Consider the following 27,524-nt stretch of genomic DNA (forward strand, 5'->3'; position numbering starts at 1 on the left):
TTAAAGGACACTGAAATCATCCCTGGTTACCATGGTTACATTAAACTGACATCAGAAATCGTCTCTAGTTGCCATGATGTCTGGATGACATGTATTAACAATTAATATAGAATTGAGAATGTGATTATGATGACATGTATTAACAATTAATGTAGAATTGAGAATGTGATTATGATGACATGTATTAATAATTAATGTAGAATTGAGAATGTGATTATGATGACATGTATTAACAATTAATATAGAATTGAGAATGTGATTATGATGACATGTATTAACAATTAATGTAGAATTGAGAATGTGATTATGATGACATGTATTAATAATTAATGTAGAATTGAGAATGTGATTATGACATGTATTAACAATTAATGTAGAATTGAGAATGTGATTATGATGACATGTATTAACAATTAATGTAGAATTGAGAATGTGATTATGATGACATGTATTAACAATTAATATAGAATTGAGAATGTGATTATGATGACATGTATTAACAATTAATGTAGAATTGAGAATGTGATTATGATGACATGTATTAACAATTAATGTAGAATTGAGAATGTGATTATGATGACATGTATTAACAATTAATGTAGAATTGAGAATGTGATTATGATGACTTGTATTAACAATTAATATAGAATTGAGAATGTGATTATGATGACATGTATTAACAATTAATATAGAATTGAGAATGTGATTATGATGACTTGTACTAACAATTAATGTAGAATTGAGAATGTGATTATGATGACATTTATTAACAATTAATGTAGAATTGAGAATGTGATTATGATGACATGTATTAACAATTAATGTAGAATTGAGAATGTGATTATGATGACTTGTATTAACAATTAATGTAGAATTGAGAATGTGATTATGATGACATGTATTAACAATTAATGTAGAATTGAGAATGTGATTATGATGACATGTATATTAATTAATGTAGAATTGAGAATGTGATTATGATGACTTGTATTAACAATTAATGTAGAATTGAGAATGTGATTATGATGACATGTATTAACAATTAATATAGAATTGAGAATGTGATTATGATGACATGTATTAACAATTAATGTAGAATTGAGAATGTGATTATGATGACATGTATTAACAATTAATATAGAATTGAGAATGTGATTATGATGACTTGTACTAACAATTAATGTAGAATTGAGAATGTGATTATGATGACATGTATTAACAATTAATGTAGAATTGAGAATGTGATTATGATGACATGTATTAACAATTAATGTAGAATTGAGAATGTGATTATGATGACTTGTATTAACAATTAATGTAGAATTGAGAATGTGATTATGATGACATGTATTAACAATTAATGTAGAATTGAGAATGTGATTATGATGACATGTATTAACAATTAATGTAGAATTGAGAATGTGATTATGATGACTTGTATTAACAATTAATGTAGAATTGAGAATGTGATTATGATGACATGTATTAACAATTAATGTAGAATTGAGAATGTGATTATGATGACATGTATTCAGGTTGATATCATTACGGTTTGTTCTTTGGTTTAGAGAGAAATGTTGAAATACAAAATTAGTTGTGCATTACTCACTGGAAGACCTTGTATGTTATTTAGTTCATCAAAATAATGCCCATTTGATTGAAATGGGGTACTTTATCTCATGTTGAAACCAATATCATATTATTATTATTATTATTATTATTATTATTATTATTATTATTATTATTATTATTATAATCAAAATAGTATGTATAGATGTACTTCAAGTTCACAAAATTAATATTAGCATGTCATATTATTTCCCATTGCTAGGCAGCACCTGCTGTAGAATACTTACTGAGTTCCTATCCTGGCTATGTTAGGGTTGCTAGTTTACCACTTGAAGAAATGACAGACAAGGTGAGTTTACCAACAAAATAGTCAGGTTTGACTTTATTTGTTCCTTTTTGCCCTCGTTATGTTTATATTTGAATGTAAATTTGAAGTTAAAAAGGCCTGTCATCAATCCCATGTTCTCACATTAGTGCTATTATATCAGTGTCGCTATAAGGAATACATTGTTCATTCTTTCTGTCCGGACCAACTCTAATATTGGAATCCAAATCTAAAATAGGGCTTTATATGTAACGTATAACAAAACTATACATTATAAGAACACCATTACCATGGTGACTGGATAACATCAATAGAACCAGCCATCATATGTAAAAAAAAAAAAAAAAAACAACTTTGTACTTTCGTTTTGTCAGCCTAAAATAGTATATTTGGTGGACCCAATGAAATATGTTTTTTTTAGCACAACTGAACTAGGCATGGCAAAGTGTGTGTGTGTGTGTGTGTGTGTGTGTGTGTGTGTGTGTGTGTGTGTGTGTGTGTGTGTGTGTAAACAACTTAAAGTCAAAATTCGCTGGACCAGTTGTCGTGACATGTGGTGTGTGTATTACCTGAGGTGTATAATATAAGTTGGGAAATTGTTCAAATAAAAAAGATCGCATCACAGGTATATGATTTTTTGGTCAAAAAACTACTGGGCAGATCAGCCTGAAATTCAGTGGGAATATTCTTAGGGGTGTTTATTAATTGTTCATGACATGATGATCCCATCAGTGATACACAAATTAGGTCTAAACAATGTGACTTTTTGGTGAAAAATCTTTAATTAAAAAAAAACTTGGCTGATTTGGCTGAAATTTCACAGGATGTTTTTGGAATGTTTAGATCAAGGGATATTAATTACATGATGATCCCATGAGTGATGTACACGTCAGGGCTAAAAATGTGAAATCTTTTGTCAGATTTCAGGGTTTCAATCATATTCTAATGAATATTTTAGCCAGATAGGGTTGTACAGAAATGTTGTTTTATTGAGCTCATCTATCATGAAAAGATTTATAGGGTACTTAACATGATGTGTAATAATTATCTAAATGTCGTTAGCAACAAGACCACGCCCATAGCAACAGGTAAACAATGACGTATAATGCCAACATATCATGGAGGAAAGGCAAATGAATGAACATTCCAAAAATGTATGCAGATATGCCTAGCAACAAGACCATACCCATAGCAACAGTTACAGGCATTACAGTAATTCTCGGACAGCAACTTACCGATGTTGCCAGCTAATTAGTGCACAATATTGAGAGTTCAATTGACAATTACTGAGACACATGTCTATTTTGAACTGATGTGCCCACATGCCGAGTCAGCAGAAACTCATTTCTGCATTTATGTTACAATGTTTACACAAAGTGCGTGACAAATTTTGGGTCCATATACTTTCTGAAGGAGGTGACTGATGTGTCATGAGTGTAATGACAATAAAATGATTGAGCAATATAGAAATATCTTATCACCGTATAAAATATAAAGTAATAGATGTATGTGTGCATTTTCTTGAACCGCTATGCATAATATAATATAACCAGCCTAAGAAGTTGCTGGTAATTCTTTTTGCCGGCAAATTTTGAAGGTCACACTTGCAAGTAATTTATACGTTGCACAGTAGACTAAATATCCTGACTGATGTACTCTGACTCCCAATGTATCAAAACATATGAAGACAGACAACATTGTTGATGTTAGTTTTGATTGACACTCCCATAAGATAATAATCGACGACCATTCACATGAGCAGTGTACACAAATTTGATAGGTTTGTTGTTGTACATCACTATGTCGGCAAGCCTTTGATTTCGACACAATTTTGTCCTTTTCTGGTTTTTCATTGGCTACTCCCATTTGCCCCTGACATTGGTGATTTTAAAGATTTTAGGTCAACGTCTCTTCTCAAATCATGACAGTTTGACATAGTACAGCAGATAGCCTACACAGTTTGACATAGTACAGCAGATAGCCTACACAGTTTGACATAGTACAGCAGATAGCCTACACAGTTTGACATAGTACAGCAGATAGCCTACACAGTTTGACATAGTACAGCAGATAGCCTACAGAGTTTGACATAGTACAGCAGATAGCCTACAGAGTTTGACATAGTACAGCAGATAGCCTACACAGTTTGACATAGTACAGCAGATAGCCTACACAGTTTGACATAGTACAGCAGATAGCCTACACAGTTTGACATAGTACAGCAGATAGCCTACACAGTTTGACATAGTACAGCAGATAGCCTACACAGTTTGACATAGTACAGCAGATAGCCTACACAGTTTGACATAGTACAGCAGATAGCCTACACAGTTTGACATAGTACAGCAGATAGCCTACACAGTTTGACATAGTACAGCAGATAGCCTACACAGTTTGACATAGTACAGCAGATAGCCTACACAGTTTGACATAGTACAGCAGATAGCCTACACAGTTTGACATAGTACAGCAGATAGCCTACAGAGCGGAGAACCGCCACTGGTTTCAGTAGGAGTAAACCCTGGGAGTAAACGGCAAATAACTAATTTCTTTTCTTCACCTAGTAAGCTAGGTATGAGTGATGGAAATGATGAGCAACACACTAATTGCAACGAGACAGCAGGCAAATGGTGTCTTCTGAAATACTTCCCATGCTAGGCCTTTCGTTGTTATGGCGGCAAATTTGCACTTTATGTGCCAGCAAATCATATGTGATCTGTGCACTGTGTGCATGTCTGTTACTGTACATGTAACAATATCAGTATGTATCAAATCTCGTATCGTCTTTACTTTTATTTAAGTCAAAAATAATTTGTGTACACAAAGTTCACACAATACTCAACTTCCAAACACAGCACTACTGAAATGACACAATATATGTTATCAATTTCACTTCGCACATCAGTCGTCTGCTCTGAAATATTTGAGTAAACCAAATGAAAAACAATCCTACCAAACAATAATTATTATTAAACTTTATTTTGGGAAAAGAATGCAAAAACACTCAAAAACATCCCATAGATAAAAACTATACATAAAAAACGGCAATTTAAAACAAGTAAGACTTTAATAAGACAATCTGACAAATACACACATGAACAAATAAAAGCATTTAAAAATACAACAAATCTCTGTACAATTTTTTAATCCCCGAATAGAGGATTGTATAGGATTTGAGCACCATAGAGTCTGTCAAAGTATAACCCAAGTAAGAATGTTCATGAACAATACTAAGTGGTTTATCTCCAACACGAACTGAAGGTCAAAATTCAACTCTAATTAAACATTTACAAGGCATAAAATAAATACATTTCGACTTCTTTGGGTGGAAGATAATGTCATGGTCAACACCATACATTTCACAAATAGATACAAGAGAACGTAGACCTGCAATTGATTGACATATTTGTACATAATTGTACGTCATTACGTGATGTTTAGAACTAGCTGCATTTATTTGCAGATTAATTATGTGAGACGCCATACTGACTTGCACATGTAAAACGGGACAGGTTCCCCCAGTCACTCCATTACTTTTCTGAGTACATTCACATTCATCTCACTAAAAAAACTTCAGAATGGAAATATCATAAAATTTAAACTCGAGAACAAGTAGCTAAAATCTAGACATCAATAGCAACTTTTACACAAATGATATATTCACAGATACATGTACCTCCAATGCTCACAGTGTTTGAACTTTTATGGCTGTGATGCTCACTTGTCGGCCTAAAATGAAGCATTAAACTTATAATCAAGAGTCAATACAAAGGAAAGCCACAAAATCTGAAGAGAATGACGGTGCTATCTCAGCAACAACTTCTTTGATAGCAGTTTCTGTAAATACGGTGGCGAAGACATCTTGTGCTCTAAGGTATCTTTTCACATAATGAAAACATATCTCACGCATGCTAAATTCTTGGCAATTCAACGGTAGTTGAAATAGCAAATTAACTTCTTCTTCTCCTAATATTTCATGTAAATATGGCTCTGCTCTGATGAAAACCCAAAAGTAGCTACATTTTGAAATGGGTAGTACACTGACATCTTGCTCACGTTTTCAGTGTGATCTCATCTATTTGCCTTATCGTTAAAGGAATTGTAGCATTTGTTTCCAGTTAAACATCGGAACAAAATAAAAGCACAAAAACAGAAGAAAAAAAACCCCTCAAAATCACAGTAAACGCTACAATTATTGCAGTTACTATAAGACCTGCATGGTTTGAGTGAACTACGTAAACGTTACATGGAAGGCCAATTCATTGAAGGGGTAGGGCGGCTTTGCAGTGTTGGTGCGTCAATCATAATCTTTTCTTTTATACATTGATGGTGCTGTATAAAGAGAAACATTAGCAAGCTTACCAAAGTGTGATAGTAAAGTTGAGTATATAAATACAAATATGTTTATGCCAACTTATAACCTGTACATGAAATGGTTTCTTCCGGACACTTACGTAGTTTTATGATTTCACCCATGGTGCTACACCACTCTTCTAATAAACAAGAAAGGCCTAAGTATGGCTCAGCGGCGACATCAGTTACAAAATAGACATGTGGCTTGGTAATTGTCAGTTGAACTCTCAATATTGTGTACTAATTAGCTGACAACATCGGTATAAAGTTGCTGTCCAGGAAATTCCTGTAATGCCTGTAAATGATGATATATATTGCCAAAAATAACACAATGGATGGATAGGAATGGAAAAAAAATAACACCATGGATGGATAGGAATGGAAAAAAATCTTCACAAAATATATCCAAATATGCCTAGCAACAAGGACACATAATTATAGGAGAAAATTAAAGTTTACCCTCAACAGTTGTGCTACAATGACATTGGCACTTTTTACCTTCCGTAAGGAAGGTTTTATATTAGGGATGGAAATGTCTGTGTGTCTGTGTGTCTGTATCACCATTTTCTAAAAAAACGGCTGGATCAATTCAAACCAAATTTGGTAGACGTGTTCCGTAGGGTAATGGCAAGAACTGATTAGATTTTGGTGAACGTCCCCTGAATATTAATGAGCAATTTGCATAATTAATGGTTTTCGGTAATTAGGCTATATCTCAAGAGTGCAAGCTTCAAATTCATTATAACTTGGTACATATATTTGTGATACCAAAGTGCATCTGTCCTGAAAATTATCGATTTAGCTTTTAGTTTTGATATGTTATTGGCATATTTTCGGTAATAAGATGCCATGGCCACTCAAAAGGAAGTTGTTGTTTACCAAAGTGTGATAGTAAAGTTGAGTATAGTAAAGTTGAGTTCTGGTCAGGAAATGTTGCCTAAAGTGGTGTGACGACGCAAATTTTTTTGTTAATTGTTCATGAACAGTTCTGCAGTTGTCTTCTCTGAAGTAGCAATTAATGTAGGGAGAGTTATTTTGTGTTTTCCCTTTGATCTGAAGTCTGCATTGGCTGGACAAACACGCAAAAAAAGAAGATCGAGGCGTGGTTTTTAAGTGATGCAAACTCACCAGAAAACAGTTCTTTTTTTTTCTTGGCCTTAAAAAACGCCCACTGTGAGATCTATGTTACAACTTTCTATAAAAGCTTTTCATTATTACATGTGTGGTTGGCCGTAAGATCGCATCTGCAGGCAATGATGCTAGAGATTTCGCCTACATAACTTCTTACCCTCTCTTCACTATTTCAAAATTGAAAATCTTGTTTTTACTTTGTTCAATACTCCGAGCAGCCTAGGAAGTTGCTGGTGAAAACTGTTCCAATGCCAGTGAAATCATAAATATCGGCATTCAGCAGGTGACATTCTAAATTTACTGGTATATAAACGGTGAAATTTCACATTTACCGACATTTTACGGGCAATTTTGAAGGTCGCACTTGCAAGTAATTTATACGTTGCAGTGTAGACAGTGCAGTGTAGGGAAGGAGGGACTGTGCTCTGACTGACATACTCTGACTCCAATGTGAAGACAAAGTTGCTGACGTTAGTTTTGACTGACACTTCCTTTCGATAACAATGGACAACCATTCACGTGAGCAGTGTACTCAAGTTTGATACGTTTGTGTTTGGACATGAGTATGTCGGCAAGCCTTTGATTCCGACACAATTTGCCCTTTTCTATTTTTTTCATTGGATACTCCGGTTTGATATTAAAGATTTTCGTAGTTCAACGTCTCTCCACAAATCATGACAGTTTGACCAAGTACCTACACAGCAGTGAATAACCGGTTCCAGTCTGAGTAAACGACGTATAACTCATTTCTTTACTAAGCCAGGTACAAGTGATGGAAATCATGAACAACCCGCTAATCGCAACAAGACAACAGGCGACACTTCAGATGTGGTGTCTTCAAAAGATAAATAGCCACAGTCTGGAAAACCTTAAGATGTAAAATGGCACAATGGCTTGAACAATTTGAGTGGATGAACATCTATACCAATGAAAACAGGAAGTACCTAATAGATGGCAGTATTGACAGAGTATGGTGTCAATATTGTAAATTCTCGAAAGAGAAGTCTGATTTCGCATTGGAACGGGGAAAATTGGTTGAAAAACAACACACTTTAATGGAACACTCCATTTCCGTGACACACGTTTGAGCGAATTACAAAGACATATATTTAGCGAAACCAGCGATGGCCAGTCCCTTGGTGAAATTCTTCGGTATAACTAGTACTTGAATGGTGATAACAAAATAGCAGAAATAAAAATAAAGATAAATATTGCCTATCTGATAGCCAAACAAGAACTGCCATTTTCACTATTTCCAAGTTATTGCTACTGCTCAGAAAAAATGGCGTTGGTTTGAATTTCGTTTATTATTTGCCATGGATGACTGCATATCCCACATATGTAGGGGATCATGAAAGCCGAGTGAAGTTGAGGATGGCAAGCTTTCCTGTGCTGAGAATAGGAGGCGGGCATTTGAACAACAGTGTTGACAACTATCTTTCATTGGGACTTGAAAAAATCACAAATGTAGAGCTAAATTTCTTGCATAAATCATGAAATTGCAAGACTATACCCTTACGGAAGGCATTCAGTTTAAATCTGGTTTAACTACCTGTCATATACCCTTACGGAAGGCATTCAGTTTAAATCTGGTTTAACTACCTGTCATATACCCTTACGGAAGGCATTCAGTTTAAATCTGGTTTAACTACCTGTCATATAATATCTTCAGTGTTAGGATTTAAAGTGGCACAAACTGAGTTTATAAACTTTTTACTCAAGTGAAAATAAAACCAAATTCCAGTATAATGTTAATGTTGATGCATGTCTTTACGATTGTCTTCTGGCATTGTTAGAACAGTTGATTACAGTGTAGGGATTTCCTGAACATTTTTTGATACGTATGATATTAATTACATCATCGGATCATTTAGAAGTTATATCTAAATACCAGGTTTGAGTTCAGTCAATTGCAAGTGATGGTTTGGTTAAGTATACATCAGTAAGTAGAATACTATGAGTACCTTTTAAATATGCAGCAAATACTACTATGCCTAAATACATATAAACTCAGCTTGTGCCCCATTAATAATTTTAGACTAGGGTTTCAATCACAAGTTCTCACAATATAATATCTTCTCAGTTAAAGGCCAGGGTTTCAATCACAGGTTCTCACATAGTGTTACCTTATCAGTTAAAGGCCAGGGTTTCAATCACAAGTTCTGACATAGTGTTACCTTATCAGTTTAAAGGCCAGAGTTTCAATCCCAGGTTCTCACATAGTGTTACCTTATCAGTTAAAGGCCAGGGTTTCAATCCCAGGTTCTCACATAGTGTTACCTTATCAGTTAAAGGCCAGGGTTTCAATCCCAGGTTCTCACATAGTGTTACCTTATCAGTTAAAGGCCAGGGTTTCAATCTCAGGTTCTCACATAGTGTTACCTTATCAGTTAAAGGCCAGGGTTTCAATCCCAGGTTCTGACATAGTGTTACCTTATTAGTTAAAGGCCAGGGTTTCAATCCCAGGTTCTCACATAGTGTTACCTTATCAGTTAAAGGCCAGGGTTTCAATCCCAGGTTCTCACATAGTGTTACCTTATCAGTTAAAGGCCAGGGTTTCAATCCCAGGTTCTGACATAGTGTTACCTTATCAGTTAAAGGCCAGGGTTTCAATCCCAGGTTCTCACATAGTGTTACCTTATCAGTTTAAAGGCCAGGGTTTCAATCCCAGGTCCTCACATAGTGTTACCATATCAGTTTAAAGGCCAGGGTTTCAATCCCAGGTTCTGACATAGTGTTACCTTATCAGTTAAAGGCTAGGGTTTCAATCCCAGGTTCTCACATAGTGTTACCTTATCAGTTTAAAGGCCAGCGTTTCAATCCCATGTTCTCACATTAGAGTATCAATTGTAGTGTTTACACATGGGGGAGGGGAAGGGGGTTTTTATGAAGACTTGTTCCTTTAGGTTTGACAAACAACAGTTACTGTTTTTCACCCCTGAATTTTATTCCCAGTTGAAATCAGTATAGAAATAACGTTTGGATTTTCTGGTATGTTCTTTTGCAGCATGTTGAAGTAGCCCAGCTGTTGTATGAAAGAGGGATTGTCGTGACGAAAGAAGCATTGAAGCCAGTCTTATAGACATAGTTACATTATCACTGAACATTGGCCAGTCTTATAGACATAGTTACATTATCACTGAACATTGGCCAGTCTTATAGACATAGTTACATTATCACTGAACATTGGCCAGTCTTATAGACATAGTTACATTATCACTGAACATTGGCCAGTCTTATAGACATAGTTACATTATCACTGAACATTGGCCAGTCTTATAGACATAGTTACATTATCACTGAACATTGGCCAGTCTTATAGACATAGTTACATTATTGAACACATATTGCCTGGCCATGAGGGCTATAGCACCCGTTTATTACACCCGAGGGACTGTGAGTTACCAGAATCACATGCTATTTGGCCGAGGGAAATAGCATGTGATTCTGGTAACTCACAGTCACGAGGGGTTAATGAACGGGTGCTATAGCCCGAATATAGGCCAGGCAATATGTGTTTTATAATATACCTCATGGTGTGAACTCGTGGTGGCAGACGACATCATCAGAAGCTGCCATTTTGACCTGCTGTGAACTCACGGTGGTCACGTGACCATGTAATAGTTGATGTAGTTCCCTAGGGAAATAGTCATTCTATTTTCCTATCATGTGACTGATTCTAGCGAATCATGGCACAGCATTATCACTAGGTATATTATAACACTGAATATTGGCCAGTCTTATAGACATAGTTACATTATCACTGAACATTGGCTTACTTTAATAGTTGATGCAGGTCATGCTAGTTGGACATGTTTCAATCCTTGATAAAAATCAAGCAACTTTTGCATGATGTCGCTTCTGATTTACATCAATGAAATATTATATTTTAAGTATGTGTGCGCTTCAATTGCAGAAAGTCTATTATAAACATACTTATGTAGTACTCTATAAATAGGTTAGTAGACTTTGCAAGGTTACTGAATTGCTTAGAAATGTGTTCATTGGATTTTTTGTGTAACTGGAAAGATACATAGACATTCAACTAAACTTAACATGTTATGTTTTGTATTTTGAAATCTTTCAATGATATTTCTTCAGTTCACATGTCAAAGTTTGGAGGAAGTTTATATTTTTGGCAATGTCAGTTTTATTCAAATATTTTATTTTGGAAAGATCGGAGTGGGGTCTGTAAATGTATTATCAAAATGATATACTTTGAAAGTTTGGTTCTTTTTAGCAATGTAAAAACTAGTCTCAGAATTGTGGCAGTAAATGTATGTACAACAAAACCTCTATGCATGTCTACATTTACTTTCCTGTTAAAGGGGCCAATGGATGATGATTGGCTATTTATTTTGGATTTTTAATTTATAAAACAATTTTGCCATGGCTTCCTACTACTTGAAAAATCAATATAATGCTAATTCCTTGTTTATAACTCAATAAATTACAAAAGCATAATAACATGTGTAAAATGTTTGTACAATAAATTGCAATAGCATAATAACATGTGTAAAATGTTTGTACAATAACAAACTTTTTACATGTTTTGTTTTTATAGCCTTTTTGTTAAAGTTATATATTACAAACTATAGGCATCACCAAGTGTCTGTCTGTCTGTCTGTCTGTCTGTCTGTCTGTCTGTGTGTCTGTGTGTCTGTGTGTGTAAATAACTTGAAGTCAAAAATTGCTGGACCAATTGCCATGATGATATGGTGGGTATATTATCTTGTATTGGGTGTGTAGTTGGGAAATCATTCAAATCAAAATGATCTTACCACCAGTGTGTGATTTGGGTAAAAAAATGTGAATTTCGGTCAAAAAACTTAAACTCAAAAACTGCCTCTGAAATTTGGTGGGAACATTCTTAGGGGTGTTTAGATTAAGAATTGTTCATGACATGATCCCATAAGTGATATGCAAAATAGGGGTAAAAATTTGGTCAAAAATTCGTAATTCCAAAAGCATGTGGCTGATTTGGCTGAAATTTCACAGGGATGTTTCTAGGGATGTACAGATCAAGGGATATTAATTACATGATGATCCCATTAGTGATATGCAAATGAAGGCTAAAAAAACATGATTTTTTGTTGAAATTTGTGTCAAGAATATTTAGGCAGATAGGATTGTACAGAAATAATTGTTTTATTGATCTCATTAAACCATTAAAATGTTTATGGGATACTTAATATAATGTAACAAGTGTGTGTGAATGGTTCTGGAATTAATCTCTCCTTGAGGTTGCTTGGAAACATTGTCTACCTAACTTTGAACAACAGGTTGGTTAAAGGTAAAATGCCTGTCTGTCTGTCTGTCTGTCTGTCTGTCTTGTACATGATGCAAATGATTTTAAAATCTGTAAATGCCTTTAGCAACAACACCACCCCCATAGCAACAGGTAAACAAATGACGTATAATGCCAAAGTAACACCGGTGACGAGAAGGTAAATGAATAAACATTGCAAAATTGTATGTAGAATATGCCTAGCAACAAGACCATGCCCATAGCAACAGGTAAACAAATGACGTATAATGCCAAAGTAACACCGGTGACGAGAAGGTAAATGAATAAACATTGCAAAATTGTATGTAGATATGCCTAGCAACAGATCAAGCCCATAGTAACATTACATGATGGTGTATATTGCAGATATAACACCATGGATGGGAAGGTATGGGAATAAATCTTCAAAAAATGTATGCAAATATATTTAGCAACAAGATCATATAGTCATTACAGAAAATTACAGTTTACTGTCAACAGTTGTGCTACAACACCATTGGCACTTTTATTCAAGTGGGAAGCCATGATAAAATTATTTTATAAATAAAAAATCCGAACTAAATACCAAATCCTCATCCATATGGCCACTTTAAAATTGGACCTGTCTGAAAACGTGATTCAAAATGTCTGCCCTTTAAACTCCCAGCCATGTGCAATATAATAGTGTAGTAGTACTGATAATAGCAACAGAGAAGGACTATTTTGTTTTTAAACTTTCTGTACTTTTAATTTTTGATGAAGATTTACTTGGGAGTGTATATGAAGCAGTAGCCTAGACTATATTTTGATACTGATGACATATCAATCTGCCAGTACAGTCGTTCATAGTTCATTCATAGCTTTAATTTCCTAGTGACAAATATTTTCACACTTGTCATGATAGAAATCATATTATAAAATTTGTTAATAGGGCATAGCAAATGCGGCATCTCTGACCAATCCTGATGAAAATAATAACATGAATTCTTTGTGATTTACTTGATGGTATTCTGCAACCAATCAATCTGCCAGTACAGTCATTCATAGTTTACTTGATAGTGATGACATTTCATGATATAGTCATTGTACAGGACATTTCATGATATAGTCAGTGTATAGGACATTTCATGATATAGTCAGTGTATAGGACATTTCATGATATAGTCAGTGTAGAGGACATTTCATGATATAGTCAGTGTACAGGACATCTCATGATATAGTCAGTGTACAGGACATTTCATGATATAGTCAGTGTACAGGACATTTCATGATATAGTCAGTGTACAGGACATTTCATGATATAGTCAGTGTAGGACATTTCATGATATAGTCAGTGTATAGGACATTTCATGATACAGTCAGTGTACAGGACATTTCATGATATAGTCAGTGTACAGGACATTTCATGATATAGTCAGTGTATAGGACATTTCATGATATAGTCAGTGTATAGGACATTTCATGATAGTGTACAGGACATTTCATGATATAGTCAGTGTACAGGACATTTCATGATATAGTCAGTGTACAGGACATTTCATGATATAGTCAGTGAATAGGACATTTCATGATAGTGTACAGGACATTTCATGATATAGTCAGTGTACAGGACATTTCATGATACAGTCAGTGTACAGGGCATTTCATGATACATAATAGTAGTCAAGGCAATAAAGACTATGTTATATGTTATAAACAATGTCCAATTTTCTGACTAGGCTGTTGAATTAGGGATAGCAAACGTCTAAATGCTGTTATAGTGAATGAAACCCATTCCATAAGGAATGAAGAAAGAGAGGGGTGGGGACATGGGTTTGTGGATGCTTGATTATGGAGTACTATCAGTACATCAATTATGTAAGATTTAGTTGTGAATAATTGAGTATATTTTGAATACTTCTAACTATCAGCATTAATGAAATCTCTGCAATAAGGTTTGCACTCTCACCAGATGTGTCGGCCATTGAAATACTGGTTTCCATAGTAACATACCTTATCCCTTCAGCTGTAAAAGAACCATATGTTAAACGGAGTATGGCTAATATTTTTCATTGCATTAATACTGTAAAAACAGCTGGAATGGATTTTCCGCTGTATACACATTCAGATATGTTGATATACCGTACAACAGGTACATTTCAATATTAACAAAAAGTGGCATACATAATTAGCACTCCATCTAGGTAGTACTGGACTTTGATTGGATTTGTATTCAAATAAAAAATGTCATCATTTTCAGATATGCTGACTTTAATATTTCAATGTAGATGTAAAGAGCTGTCTTCTGCGCCCTCCCCCAAACGGATACACTTGAGTAAATAGATTGGGAACAAATATATGTCCACATTTCTTGAATCATAAACCAATTGTTACATTCAACACAATTCGTTCCAATGTTGATTTTTTCAAATGGAAAAAATATTTGTACAACTTCACACTAACCACTGACAAACCGTGTTCAAATAAACAAATTTGTTTTATTGAAAAAAATTAACACAATATTGACATCACAAATACATCTTTTTTCACGGCGTCCCTTTTCATTAAAATTTGCCCAGAGAGCAAAGTTCATCATGAAATAATAGTATGCAATACATTCTCATAGGCTAGACTGCATGGATTACTTTGTCATAACAGAATATATTCAATGTGAAAACAGCAGAAATGTTTTGTTCTGTACCAAAATAAATAAATATGATATCAAATTGAAAAAGCCCAGTTCTGAAAGCCAGTATAACTTAGAACCCTTTGCTGTTGTTTGTTTATCATGATAGTGTTGTCTAACCCCAACCCCCAATCCCACCCCCACCCAACAACAGAAGGATTCCAAGTTAAAACCAATATTGTATTGTAGCAACATAAACAACCTGTCTGTGACTATTTTGCATTATAAGAAAACATATACTATTTTTTTGTCAGTATTTATTTATTTATTGTTTGTTTAAACAAAACTAACTGAGCCTGAGTGCCCTGTGGTTATACTGGTGGCAGCAATGTAATCTATCCTAGAAGTATTCAAGGAGGACATATCCAGAAATGTCCTGCTTTAAATATTGATATGGATACAGTGAATAGTCTGGTGACAATTTCTGGGTCGACATGGATGCTGTAAAGATAGGCAAATCAAGAAATAGTTCACTTCCAAGTTCATTTTTTAAAATACGTACACACAAAACCATCCATGCCATACTATAAAAATATTTCTTGGACTCAAGTACTTAATTGCTAAATACTTGTTTTCATCGTACTGTGTGTCTAACAATTCTGTACAGTAAAGTGACTTAGTAGGTGTACGGTACTTGGGGTGGGGGTGGGGGGTAGTGAAAACAAAGTTTTCTTAAAATAAATTTGTAAACAGAAATCAATGTGCAAAATAAACATTTCAATAATTATAGTTTCCTTCCAATGATCTATAAACATGTTATTGTCTGTTGTTAATAACATCATAATGTACATACAAAAATACAAACATTAGTTTCAATACATAATTAAATATCTAAACTCATTTGTTTCAAGTCATACCAAAAGGGGAGGGGGTACACTTTATGAATAATCTAACCACAAGGCATACCAAAAGGGGAGGGTGTACTTTATGAATAATCTAACCACAAGGCATACCGAAAGGGGAGGGTGTACATTATGAATAATCTAACCACAAGGCATACCAAAAGGGGAGGGTGTACTTTATGAATAATCTAACCACAAGGCATACCAAAAGGGGAGGGGGTACTTTATGAATAATCTAACCACAAGGCATACCAAAAGGGGAGGGTGTACTTTATGAATAATCTAACCACAAGGCATACCAAAAGGGGAGGGTGTACTTTATGAATAATCTAACCACAAGGCATACCAAAAGGGGAGGGTGTACTTTATGAATAATCTAACCACAAGGCATACCAAAAGGGGAGGGTGTACTTTATGAATAATCTAACCACAAGGCATACCAAAAGGGGAGGGTGTACTTTATGAATAATCTAACCACAAGGCATACCAAAAGGGGAGGGTGTACTTTATGAATAATCTAACCACACTTGGCTTGCTTTTTCCAGTCTATGATATGTAGTGAGTGGAGATCAACAGTGATTGTGGAGTACCGTCATATAGATTTATTGACAGCAACAAATGCCATTCTAAAATATGAACGACAAATTAATTATTCTGAAACTTTTAAATAAGCACGATTGACCGACTCGAATGATGTTTGTAATGAACGAACATTCTTTCCTTCCTGCTGGAGGAGGAGAAATCCGGTTCTTCTAAAATGTACACAATGATGAAGCTAAATAAGTCCCTTTCCAGCATTCAATAAATTTACGAGGTAAATTGCTGGAATACGTTTCAATAAATACCATATGAATTAATAAGTTTTCCTTGTAACTGATTGCGGAATTTTGTAATTTTTCCTATTATGTTTACATATGGCCTTTAAACATGTTGTCATATTGGTGTATGGTAAGGGGAGTTTTCACAGACTTGTCCGTGTTTAATGCTTGGTCACGCACCTACCCAACACACAAATACATTCATATACATATATTCTGTAGCGTAATGCCGTTGACAAGTGAACTACCTATCGCCGTATTTGCATTGCAGTGGGGAATGTTACTGTAAATCTGAAGAACAGAGACAGTTGCTCAATTGTAAACGACGCTACGTTCAGGAGAAGAGCTGTTAAGTTTCGTCACATCAATTTTAGTTTTCTTTCTATAAGTCACTACTCTTTTGTGCTGCTGCGTCTTTTGCCGCCCTGTCATCTCTCCTCCTTGCTACAACATATTCAAGGTATGTAAGGTAGCCATCATTATTAAAATCGTCTTCTTCTAACACTTTGTCGATAATTTCTACGGACGAAAGAACAGTTTACAAAGTTACCAATCAAGCTGGTAATATTTTTTTTAGAATGGTAATAATTGTCAATAATTATAGAGAGAGGAAAAACTGATTTATACAATTGACGACATTCGGTAATTTCTACAGTCAATGGAAAAAATACACACAAAAAGTTGACAACAGTTACAGGAAAAATGCTTAAGTACAGCTAGAGGAATATGCACATGCTTACTAGTAACGTTATAACTATGGTATATAGAACTGATGAGCCTACAGTTCGGGAAGTGAAGAACTTAATACAAAACTATTAATATATGGTCAATAATATTCTCTCTTTCAGCTGCCATACCAACAAACAAGGTGACATTGACCGTATGTAATTAAAGATAGTGTCACAAGTACATTGGTGTGAATAATTGATGACTACAGATAACCATAGCAAAGATGAATACTGAGAAATCATGACGATAGCAAAGATAAATACTGAGAAATCATAACGATAGCAAAGATAAATACTGAGAAATCATAACGATAGCAAAGATAAATACTGAGAAATCATAACGATAGCAAAGATGAATACTGAGAAATCATGACGATAGCAAAGATGAATACTGAGAAATCATAACGATAGCAAAGATGAATACTGAGAAATCATGACGATAGCAAAGATGAATACTGAGAAATCATAACGATAGCAAAGATGAATACTGAGAAATCATAACGATAGCAAAGATGAATACTGAGAAATCATGACGATAGCAAAGATGAATACTGAGAAATCATAACGATAGCAAAGATGAATACTGAGAAATCATGACGATAGCAAAGATGAATACTGAGAAATCATAACGATAGCAAAGATGAATACTGAGAAATCATGACGATAGCAAAGATGAATACTGAGAAATCATAACGATAGCAAAGATGAATACTGAGAAATCATGACGATAGCAAAGATGAATACTGAGAAATCATAACGATAGCAAAGATGAATACTGAGAAATCATGACGATAGCAAAGATGAATACTGAGAAATCATGACGATAGCAAAGATGAATACTGAGAAATCATGACGATAGCAAAGATGAATACTGAGAAATCATGACCATAGCAAAGATGAATACTGAGAAATCATAACCATAGCAAAGATGAATACTGAGAAATCATAACGATAGCAAAGATGAATACTGAGAAATCACGACGATAGCAAAGATAAATACTGAGAAATCACGACGATAGCAAAGATGAATACTGTGAAATCATGACGATAGCAAAGATGAATACTGAGAAATCATAACGATAGCAAAGATGAATACTGAGAAATCATAACGATAGCAAAGATGAATACTGAGAAATCATGACGATAGCAAAGATGCAAAGATGAATACTGAGAAATCATAACGATAGCAAAGATGAATACTGAGAAATCATAACGATAGCAAAGATGAATACTGAGAAATCAAAGCACAATTATAACATATAGTGACGTATACATTACAAAATTGATAAGTACTGCTATTCCTTTTGGTTTGTTTAAATAAGGAGATCAAAGACTGATGCATCAGCATAGGTGGATCCTCTGTAACCATAGTAACACTATTTGAACATTGGTGAACTACTGTTTGTTGACCTAGAATTATCTTGGATATTGAGCACGTAAATGGTTTTATATAACCAACAATTAAAAATGTAACCCTTTTAATTAAAAAAAATTTACGCGAATTCATTTCAATAATACAAAAGTATAAATCGAGAACAAGGAAGGAAGTTACACGGTTGTGTAAAGGACAAGAAAACTAAACAAAACACTAGTTTATCAGTTGAGATTTCGATAACGAGTAGTGACAACTAACCTGTGTATTTATCCTTTTCAGTCTCAATTGCATATGAAAACCTTATCTTATTTTATTCATTTATTCGTCACAGAGACACTACACGTACGAACATGATAAGAAACGAAAATATATACTATAATAGGGAACTTGCAATCCAGACTAAGCATGCTCAGACGCAAAGGACTATGGGATTATCTGAAGTTATCGTATTACCTAATCTGGAGCTACTGATAAAATAAACCCCCCTCAAAGATCAGGTTGACTATGAATTGATCATTTATGGTTACAAACAATATAACAATATTGTTCATAATCCTAATTGATTAGCATTTATTATCATATTTCCCATTATGCAACATTCAACATGGCGGGTTTGCAAGTTCCCTATTGAGTGGGCAGTTGTTGTGACGCGCGAGCGTGCGTGTGCGTGTGTATGTGTGTGTGTGTGTGTGTGTGTGTGTGTGTGTGTGTGTGTGTGTGAGTGTGTGTGTGTGTATGTGTGTGTGTATGTGTGTGTGTATGTGTGTATGTATGTATGTATGTATGTGTGTGTGTATGTATGTATGTATGTATGTATGTATGTGTGTATATGTGTGTGTGTGTGCGTGTGCGTGTGTGTGTGTGTGTGTGTGTGTGTGTGTGTGACTGGGAGTTGGAAGATAGCTATTGCAAATCTGATAAGCCTCTAACTCACATATGGAATGCAATCTCACCTGTGTAATAACCTATTCTAGTCTCGATTTCTTGTGAAAGCTTGTCGTCCATTTCAATGTCATGATCGATCATGTGACTGAGTGCTGCTAGCATCTCAAGGCCATCAAGTTTGGTGTTGTTATCAAAATCATGCATTCTGTAGACATAAAACAAGGAGGGAATTACATTATTAAACATTTCAGTATTATGGTCAGTTGAGTTTTTGTTGTTGAAAATGTTGCAATTTAATTTGTCAAATATTATATTCATTGATTCAGTCATCTGATGGAAAATAGGTTGTAATAATTAAAAAAATAAAATAATTAAAATAAAACATTACCACTACGATGGGATCAGTAATTACAAAATTAATTTTTGATGAAGTTAATAGAAACAGTGATTCGATTATTTTAATTATGAGTTATTGATTAATTACGTTGTCTAATCTGCAATTCTTACATTTGTAAGTTCACATCGTAAGGGTTTATACACAGGTCTATATCTAAGTTCACATCGTAAGGGTTTATACAAATGTCCATGTCTAAGTTCACATCGTAAGGGTTTATACACAGGTCCATGTCTAAGTTCACATCGTAAGGGTTTATACACAGGTCCATGTCTAAGTTCACATCGTAAGGGTTTATACACAGGTCTATGTCTAAGTTCACATCGTAAGGGTTTATACACAGGTCCATGTCTAAGTTCACATCGTAAGGGTTTATACACAGGTCCATGTCTAAGTTCACATCGTAAGGGTTTATACACAGGTCTATGTCTAAGTTCACATCGTAAGGGTTTATACACAGGTCCATGTCTAAATTCACATCGTAAGGGTTTATACAAAGGTCCATGTCTAAGTTCACATCGTAAGGGTTTATACACAGGTCCATGTATAAGTTCACATCGTAAGGGTTTATACACAGGTCCATGTCTAAGTTCACATCGTAAGGGTTTATACACAGGTCCATGTCTAAGTTCACATCGTAAGGGTTTATACACAGGTTTATATCTAAGTTCACATCGTAAGGGTTTATACACAGGTCCATGTCTAAGTTCACATCGTAAGGGTTTATACACAGGTCCATGTCTAAGTTCACATCGTAAGGGTTTATACACAGGTCCATGTCTAAGTTCACATCGTAAGGGTTTATACACAGGTCCATGTATAAGTTCACATCGTAAGGGTTTATACACAGGTCCATGTCTAAGTTCACATCGTAAAGGTTTATACACAGGTCCATGTCTACGTTCACATCGTAAGGGTTTATACACAGGTCTATGTATAGGGTCACACCGTAAGGGTTTATATACTGGTGTATGTCTAAGTTCACATCGTAAGGGTTTATACATAGGTTTATATCTAAGTTCACATCGTAAGGGTTTATATACAGGTCTATGTATAAGTTCACATCGTAAGGGTTTATATACAGGTCTATGTATAAGTTCACATCGTAAGGGTTTATACACAGGTCCATGTCTAAGTTCACATCGTAAGGGTTTATACACAGGTCTATGTCTAAGTTCACATCGTAAGGGTTTATACACAGGTCCATGTCTAAGTTCACATCGTAAGGGTTTATACACAGGTCTATGTATAAGTTCACATCGTAAGGGTTTATACACAGGTCCATGTCTAAGTTCACATCGTAAGGGTTTATACACAGGTCCATGTCTAAGTTCACATCGTAAGGGTTTATACACAGGTCCATGTATAAGTTCACATCGTAAGGGTTTATACACAGGTCCATGTATAAGTTCACATCGTAAGGGTTTATACACAGGTCCATGTATAAGTTCACATCGTAAGGGTTTATACACAGGTCCATGTATAAGTTCACATCGTAAGGGTTTATACACAGGTCCATGTATAAGTTCACATCGTAAGGGTTTATACACAGGTCTATATCTAAGTTCACATCGTAAGGGTTTATACACAGGTCCATGTATAAGTTCACATCGTAAGGGTTTATACACAGGTCCATGTCTAAGTTCACATCGTAAGGGTTTATACACAGGTCTATGTCTAAGTTCACATCGTAAGGGTTTATACACAGGTCCATGTATAAGTTCACATCGTAAGGGTTTATACACAGGTCCATGTCTAAGTTCACATCGTAAGGGTTTATACACAGGTCCATGTATAAGTTCACATCGTAAGGGTTTATACAAAGGTCTATGTCTAAGTTCACATCGTAAGGGTTTATACACAGGTCCATGTATAAGTTCACATCGTAAGGGTTTATACACAGGTCTATGTCTAAGTTCACATCGTAAGGGTTTATACACAGGTCCATGTATAAGTTCACATCGTAAGGGTTTATACACAGGTCTATGTCTAAGTTCACATCGTAAGGGTTTATACACAGGTCCATGTATAAGTTCACATCGTAAGGGTTTATACAAAGGTCTATGTCTAAGTTCACATCGTAAGGGTTTATACACAGGTCCATGTATAAGTTCACATCGTAAGGGTTTATACACAGGTCCATGTCTAAGTTCACATCGTAAGGGTTTATACACAGGTCCATGTATAAGTTCACATCGTAAGGGTTTATACACAGGTCCATGTCTAAGTTCACATCGTAAGGGTTTATACACAGGTCCATGTCTAAGTTCACATCGTAAGGGTTTATACACAGGTCCATGTCTAAGTTCACATCGTAAGGGTTTATACACAGGTCCATGTCTAAGTTCACATCGTAAGGGTTTATATACAGGTCTATGTATAAGTTCACATCGTAAGGGTTTATATACTGGTGTGTGTCTAAGTTCACATCGTAAGGGTTTATATACTGGTGTATGTCTAAGTTCACATCGTAAGGGTTTATACACAGGTCCATGTCTAAGTTCACATCGTAAGGGTTTATACACAGGTCTATGTATAAGGTCACATCGTAAGGGTTTATATACAGGTCTATATCTAAGTGGTGGTACATTAATTCATTTAATTTAAACAAAATGTAGGAATAAACTGAATTCATCATTCTTACTATCTCTTAAAGTGTAACATTTGACAGTAACTTGAAACGGGCTGTAGCAATCTTTAAAGCCCGGTTCGATATTTGATAGGCTAAATAATATTCCAGATTAATCAAAGGTAAGACCATCAATATGATCACAGCTAAGCTGGTAAGACCATCAATATAATCACAGCTAAGCTGGCCCACGACCATCAATATGATCACAGCTAAGCTGGCCCACGACCATCAATATGATCACAGCTAAGCTGGCCCACGGCTAAATATATGACTCGGACAGTCGGAGACGTAATTTGTTGCGTGATATTTGCCGACTTAGTTTTTTTCATTGTTTGAATTGAAACGAGATGATGACGTTCTGGTTAATTACTGTTGTAAACTAGGCCTATGACACCCGTTCCGTCGCTTCAAGTAGTCCAAAAATGTAGTTCATCATGAGATTACACACAATCTTGCGACCATATAGTCCTGCTTGCATACGGAGGAATTCGGGACTCGATTCTGACAATTGTCCCTCCCCCTCCGTCCTGCGAAGAGCCAGCCGTGAAATACGGACTTACAAAAAATGCCGGTAAATAAGGAATAAAATCGCCCAGTGGTCAAATATTAGCAATAAATCTATTATTTAGTCGGTTTACCTCATTTTGACTGCAAAAGTCCTATAGCGGATGACCAAAACTATCAAAATCGGAACTTTTCAAATTCTATCGTAAATTTAATCACTTCTCCTTACGTACGTCGACGCAAGTGTCTCTGGGTAATTATTCATCTCGCTCAACGATATCAAATGTGGCGGTGTTACGAGGGTTAGTTGAATGTTGCAGTTCGCACTTGAAAAGGTCCGATTTCGGCGCTTTTTGTGATCTGAGCAGGGAATACTACCGTCAGAGATATCGAAATGGCGTAGATATTCGATCGGTTGCAAATATTTGATCGGTCGGTAGGTAATTCTTTTGCAATTGGCGCGAGTACATTTTGCTTGCGGTGTTGTAATAGGCAAACTCTATTGCTCTTTGCATGACGGTGTTTAGAGTCAAGTCAGTAATACAGACTCGTGCACCGTCATGGAAGCAGGACTAGCGACCATATGGCGATTTAGACTCGTGGATTGGTGTGTCACGTGACAAATCGACATGAAATGGCTACAAGGAATCAATAATACCCCAGACACGAAGAAACAAAACATGAATATCATTTATTAATTATTTAATGGAAGACCAACGGGAGCAAGCCCCATTTACAGGCTCTTAAAAATGAAAAATCTCAAGAAAAAGAAAAGAATCACTCTAAAGGATAATATTATTTTTGTCAATAAATTGAGACACGGGTATATGGAAATACGACAACGGAAAGCAAACTATCAGGTAAACTTATATCCAGTTTACATTTAGGGGGTAATTACAATGTTTACACTATCTTGATTATAGGGTGATTATATCCAGTTTACATTTAGGGGGTAATTACAATGTTTACACTATCTTGATTATAGGGTGATTATATCCACATAAGCAAAGCATCGCTATCACACACTTGTGTAATCTACCATATTGAACAATAATAGTTTGAGTGTGTACCCTCAAAGCTGGATTTACACAGTAATACTTACTTGAAATAGTGAAATTCCAATTCTTCATCCGACATCTCGTTTTCATCGACTTCTCCTGCGACTCCTTTCAAGTGTTCCTTCACATGCCTTAGATGATAGTAGAGGTAGGTGCGTGTGTGTGTGTGTGTGTGTGTTGGAGGGGGGGGGGGGGTGAAGATAATAATAGAGGTGTGTGTGTGTGTGTGTGTGTGTGTGTGTGTGTGTGTGTGTGTGTGTGTTTTGGAGGGGTGAAGATGAAGAAAATTAACGTTAAATATTATCATGGTATTATGTCATCATCATATACATTTAATATTTTAATATTGTCAGATTCTTTGCAATACATTTTTCCAGGTGCATAATATGCAAGAGTTGCTCTTTGTATTCCAGCATCAGTTATGTTTTTATGTTTTTTTTATGTTTCATATCTGACCTTTAATGTTTTATGTATTGACCTTTGACCTATCTTCCGTATCCTGCAGGTATCTCAATAACGTGTGTACAGTATTCAGTAATATCTAATGGTTTTAATTGTTTTTTTATCTCGACGTTATCACTATACCTAAACAATGTCAGACAGATGTGTGATTCTCACGCACTGTTTTTTGCAAACTAAACTTGGTTATATTTTACATAATAACCGCTCAGTTATAGAAAAATCAACATCCGATCATAATTAACATATTTATTGTGTCTAACAGGGTATTGATGTAGATATCAGTAGGGTTGGAATACCTATTCATTATAATATTCCGACACTGCATACATTACTGCTATTCATTGTTTCCGATAGCACTTACACACAAAATGGCTGAAATCCTAACTGACTAGAAGATATGCATTATTATTGATTATTCTATTTCAAATATAGTGTCCCGAAAGGTTGTCAAATTCTATCTCTAATTATAAATGCATAGAAAAAAGATAAAACCCGGTATAACATGACAGTGGAAAGGTCACGTGTCAAAAGGTGAATACCGTCAACAAAAACAATGTCAAAGTTTACATGGAATGATAACTGATTGATGACGTCACTCAATTCCCGTCATTTGTCATATTTTTAAACAATATTTCCAACATCAAATTAAAAAAAATTGTGTTGCAGACATGGTAAATGTTTCATGATCTACGCGTACTAACATATGAATAAAAAGTACTTTACACTCGCATATGTCATGTATGTAGTACCTATATCCCTAAGCAACACATCATTCTGTGTACAGCTGTCCATATCTACGTCACAACAAACCGTATCGATATCAATGCGTTTGAAGGCTTCGGCTAAACGACGCTTAAATTTACTGAGTATAAAACATATCCGTGTTTAAGACAACACGAATACAATGCTATTTTTAGTACTCTGGATATCGTTATGTACGGGTCGGACTGATGCACATCATGTCAAATACCTCGTCTTTGTTTGCAAGCACGTTTTGTTGTAACATTTAATAATAGCTGTTGAAAAAATGGGAATTCAACGTAAAGTGAGTACTGTAGTATTCAGTAATGATATCCCGAGAGACACGATAACTATTTTGACGGTCTAAAGAAGATAAGGAACGTTTTTGTTCAGTCGAATATACCATATAATTGTAAAAAGAAACATATATGTTGACTGAATGAGATATTGTTTTTTGTAACACTCACGTATAGACCAGTGTTTAATATGCCATTTTCTGGTAAATTGCATAAACCAGGAAGAAAGCGTTTCATCTATCATAATTTTACAGGACAATTTTAATATATTTGTATGGGAATCTGTGAGGAATTTGTGAATGCGGAGCAACATTTTCTCGCATTCACACAAAAATATTCTACACGCACGCACAAAAAATTATCTCAAATATTACGTAATTGTTTGTTAAGCTGTATAATGATAAATTTCAGTGACTCCAGGTTATATATATACTCATCCTTTGTAAATCGTCTATTTGGTCTATTGTCAGCTAGTAAAGAACAATGATTGAGAGACATCTGGATATCTAACAATTTGTCAAATTGTCATGCCATCATTCTGAATTTGACTCGTGAAAGATAGAGTACTTGAAAGAATACATTCCCACATGACATGTGAGACACATCAAATCCTAACATAAGGTTACGTATACGCACAGGTTGCACATAGGCCACAGCTAAATCTCATAATCTGACTTTATTCTACCGAACACATATTCTATAGCCATACCGTGGCATACGGAGGATTATCATCAGTCTTACGCACATCCGTATCCGTAGAGAAAAGAGTAAAAGTAGAGATGTACCGTTTTTGCAGGATGACAAACAGGGTAAGGTTAAAAATAAGAACATATCTTACTCTTTATCTCTGACGACGCTTGGGTCGTGGAATTTGTTACTTGCATCGCCTGTGGCTGTGTGATGATGCTCCCTTGAATGACCGGCAGTCGGTGATATGATAGATAGAACAACAGCAGTGGTGATGATGATGATGATACAGACCAAACGTACGCTGTCCATGGTAATTACCTAGTAAAGCTAACAGCTGTGAATTCAATGTGTTCGTAATTAAGAAAATCAGAACACGAAACTAGAATAATAAATTTTCGTTTGATTTAGAAAATACCGCCTTGATATGACAAACCAATACTCAGAATAGTATACGTGGTTGAACTCGTACCTGATTCCGAGATTTAAGCGGATTTATCGTGTCACACTTGTTTCAAATAATGCACCCAAATGTCTTATCGCATATGATATATATCAGACAAAGCTTCCTTAACATTGCGTCTGCGCAGTAGATATTAATATGTAAATTGTATAAATAAATGTCAATTTAGGTTTCTTTATTGCTACAGGTTAAGACAGCGCATGCGCCTTTGTATAGTAATAAATAGTAATAAGTGCTTTCCTCTCATCTGAATAGCGTACACCGTATCAGTCGTTATGATGTTTTTGGACAAAGCGGGAATTGGATACATTTTAATTTGTTTGCTTGAAT

The 27,524-nt window shown here is 35.2% G+C and overlaps 2 protein-coding genes across 4 annotated transcripts in view; one reads left to right on the plus strand and one right to left on the minus strand.

Moving 5' to 3' along the window:
• Positions 1 to 10,805, plus strand: part of LOC144452895 (bifunctional lysine-specific demethylase and histidyl-hydroxylase NO66-like) — a 62,723-nt gene extending 51,918 nt beyond the window's left edge. For both annotated transcript variants that reach the window (XM_078144111.1, XM_078144102.1), the window contains exons 14-15: positions 1,832 to 1,918; positions 10,386 to 10,805. In XM_078144111.1, the coding sequence (XP_078000237.1) occupies positions 1,832 to 1,918; positions 10,386 to 10,460 (162 nt within the window). In that variant the 3' untranslated portion in view covers positions 10,461 to 10,805. The remainder of the gene's footprint in view (positions 1 to 1,831; positions 1,919 to 10,385) is intronic.
• A 4,344-nt stretch (positions 10,806 to 15,149) lies between these two features.
• Positions 15,150 to 27,270, minus strand: LOC144453309 (multiple coagulation factor deficiency protein 2 homolog). Of its 2 annotated transcripts, XM_078144564.1 has the most exons (5): positions 27,204 to 27,270; positions 26,883 to 27,068; positions 24,590 to 24,676; positions 20,026 to 20,162; positions 15,150 to 17,488 (listed from the first exon to the last, which is right to left on the minus strand). In XM_078144564.1, the coding sequence occupies exons 2-5, from the start codon at positions 27,041 to 27,043 to the stop codon at positions 17,352 to 17,354; spliced, it is 522 nt and encodes a 173-aa protein (XP_078000690.1). In that variant the 5' UTR covers positions 27,044 to 27,068; positions 27,204 to 27,270; the 3' UTR covers positions 15,150 to 17,351. The 2 variants fall into 2 exon arrangements, with proteins under 2 accessions (XP_078000690.1, XP_078000691.1); XM_078144565.1 differs by lacking the exon at positions 27,204 to 27,270 and having other exon boundaries at positions 24,590 to 24,666; positions 26,883 to 26,948.
• Positions 27,271 to 27,524: the final 254 nt, after the last annotated feature.

Source organism: Glandiceps talaboti, chromosome 2 (assembly GCF_964340395.1).
Source record: "Glandiceps talaboti chromosome 2, keGlaTala1.1, whole genome shotgun sequence".
NCBI lineage: Eukaryota > Metazoa > Hemichordata > Enteropneusta > Spengelidae > Glandiceps > Glandiceps talaboti.